Source organism: Silurus meridionalis, unplaced genomic scaffold, assembly GCF_014805685.1.
Source record: "Silurus meridionalis isolate SWU-2019-XX unplaced genomic scaffold, ASM1480568v1 Scaffold70, whole genome shotgun sequence".
Lineage (NCBI taxonomy): Eukaryota > Metazoa > Chordata > Actinopteri > Siluriformes > Siluridae > Silurus > Silurus meridionalis.
The window spans coordinates 20,001-22,500 of record NW_025804663.1 but is presented as its reverse complement, the minus strand read 5'-3'; the positions used below and the strand labels follow the sequence as shown (position 1 = coordinate 22,500).

At 43.0% G+C, this 2,500-nt stretch overlaps 2 protein-coding genes across 2 annotated transcripts in view; one reads left to right on the top strand and one right to left on the bottom strand.

Annotated features, from left to right (window-relative positions):
* The window catches only part of si:dkey-69o16.5 (Alpha-aspartyl dipeptidase-like), a 5,873-nt gene extending 4,899 nt beyond the window's left edge, over window positions 1-974 (bottom strand). The window contains exon 1 of the mRNA XM_046844595.1: window positions 837-974. The gene's annotated coding sequence lies outside the window, so the exon portion shown is untranslated. The remainder of the gene's footprint in view (window positions 1-836) is intronic.
* umps (uridine monophosphate synthetase) overlaps window positions 957-2,500 on the top strand; it is a 7,954-nt gene continuing 6,410 nt past the window's right edge. The window contains 2 exon segments of the mRNA XM_046844594.1: window positions 957-1,115; window positions 1,324-1,477. Coding sequence (XP_046700550.1) covers window positions 969-1,115; window positions 1,324-1,477 — 301 coding nt within the window. The 5' untranslated portion in view covers window positions 957-968.

Sequence of the window (2,500 nt, the reverse complement as noted above, 5' to 3'; positions counted from 1 at the left end):
GAACAGGAGGAGGAACAGGAGGAGATGTTGGAAGATGAATACAGGAGTAGATGAGTGGATCAGAGGAGAAGTAAATGAGGATCAGAAGCTCATGATGAGAGAAGGGGAAGTGATCTCAGTGCTGACTCAGATCTCAGTCTGATCTTTACCCAGGAGTGGAGATTAGATTACAGCATGTACACAGAGATTTATCTCATCATTTACACCCTCAGGGTCAAAGATCAAACATCTAAACTCTACACACTGTGTGTGTGTGTGTGTGTGTGTGTGTGTGTGTGTCTAAATATTAATTATTACAATTATTTTATTATAATAAAAAGCACGTTTTACTGTTTTTACTGAAATTTAAATGTAAATAAATAAATCCTTAATAAAAATCCGACATGTAAAATATTATAGAATTTATTTTATAGTAAAAAAAAAACTTCTGCATCCTGAACTGAAGGACCCCAAACACACTGACCGTGAATCTGCCTGATCACAAATAAAATATAAAATAATAAAAAACTAAAATATTATATATAGTGTGTATTTATATATATATATATATATATATATATATATATATATATATATATATATATATATATATATATTAATTAAAGTAAGGTGTTTCTTTATTAAATAAAACACTATACTGTTTAAATGGTTACTATAGGAATATTGTTAGTGTGAGAACTAATAAAGCTATTTATTTATTTATTTATTTATTTATTTGTTTATTTGTTTGTTTGTTTGTTTGTTCGTTTATTTATTTGTTTGCTCGTTACTTTTACTTAACCTCCAAACCATCAGGCACATAAATAGCTGTAACAGTGTAGGACTGTTCCCCATACCGGAAGCAGAGGGGATGCAGGATTGCGGAGAGTGCAGATGACAGCGTCACCCCGGAAGTGAAGGTCTGTGACCGCGGGAGTTTTGCACGTGTTCCGCAGCAGGAGCGAGTTCAGGAGCAGGATCAGATCAGGATGGAACCCGCGGTGGAGAGTCTGGTTCTGAAGCTGCAGGAGATCCAGGCGCTGAAGTTCGGAAGCTTCACACTAAAGAGCGGTCTGAACTCTCCGGTTTACTTCGACCTGCGCGTGATCGTGTCCTACCCGGATCTGATGAACCAGGTAACACGTGCGCGTGCGCGTGCGATGATTTTTTTTATTTTTTAGTACGTTTAATTGTAATTTAATGTGGTTTATTTTTATCGTTTTATTTTTATGATTTGATTAAAATGTAATTTATTTTGACGTCGGATTATTAAAATGTTTTTAGTTTAACGCTGAAATCAGTAGATTGTATTTATTGATCTCAGACCTGATTTAATCACCCCAGGTTTCAGTGCTGCTCCATCAGCGTGCTGTGGAAGCTGGAGTGAAGTTCCACAGTGTGTGTGGAGTTCCGTACACTGCTCTGCCTCTGGCCACCATCATCTGCTCCACCCACAGATACCCCATGCTCATCCGCCGCAAAGAGGCTAAAGATTACGGTAATCAACCGTCCTTCCTGACCACTGACTCGCTCTCTGATTCAATCTGGCCAACTGACTCGCTTTCTGACTCAGTTTGACCACTGACTCGCTCTCTGATTCAATCTGGCCAACTGACTCGCTTTCTGACTCAGTTTGACCACTGACTCGCTCTCTGACTCAATCTGACCACTGACTCGCTCTCTGATTCAATCTGACCACTGACTCGCTCTCTGATTCAATCTGGCCAACTGACTCACTTTCTGACTCAGTTTGACCACTGACTCGGTCTCTGATTCAATCTGACCACTGACTCGGTCTCTGACTCAGTCTGTCCCACTGACTCGCTCTCTGACTCAGTCTGTCCCACTGACTCGCTCTCTGACTCAGTCTGTCCCACTGACTTGTTCTCTGACTCATCTGTACCACTGACTTGCTCTCTGACTCGATCTCTCCCATTGACTCGCTCTGTCCCACTGACTCGCTCTCTGACTCAATCTCTGACTCAATCTGACCAACTGACTTGCTTTCTGTCCCACTGACTCGCTCTCTGACTCAATCTGACCAACTGACTCTCTCTCTGACTCAGTCTGTCCCACTGACTTGCTCTCTGACTCAATCTCTCCCATTGACTCGCTCTGTCCCACTGACTCGCTCTCTGACTCAATCTCTGACTCAATCTGACCAACTGACTTGCTTTCTGTCCCACTGACTCGCTCTCTGACTCAATCTGTCCCACTGACTCTCTCTCTGACTCAGTCTGTCCCACTGACTCTCTCTGACTCAGTCTGTCCCACTGACTCTCTCTCTGACTCAGTCTGTCCCACTGACTCGCTCTCTGACTCAGTCTGTCCCACTGACTCGCTCTCTGACTCGCTCTGTCCCACTGACTCGCTCTCTGACTCAATCTCTGACTCAATCTGACCAACTGACTCGCTCTCTGACTTAGTCTGTACCACTGACTCGCTCTCTGACCGACTGACTCGCTCTCTGACCGACTGACTCGCTCTCTGACCGACTGACTCGCTCTCTGACCGACTGACT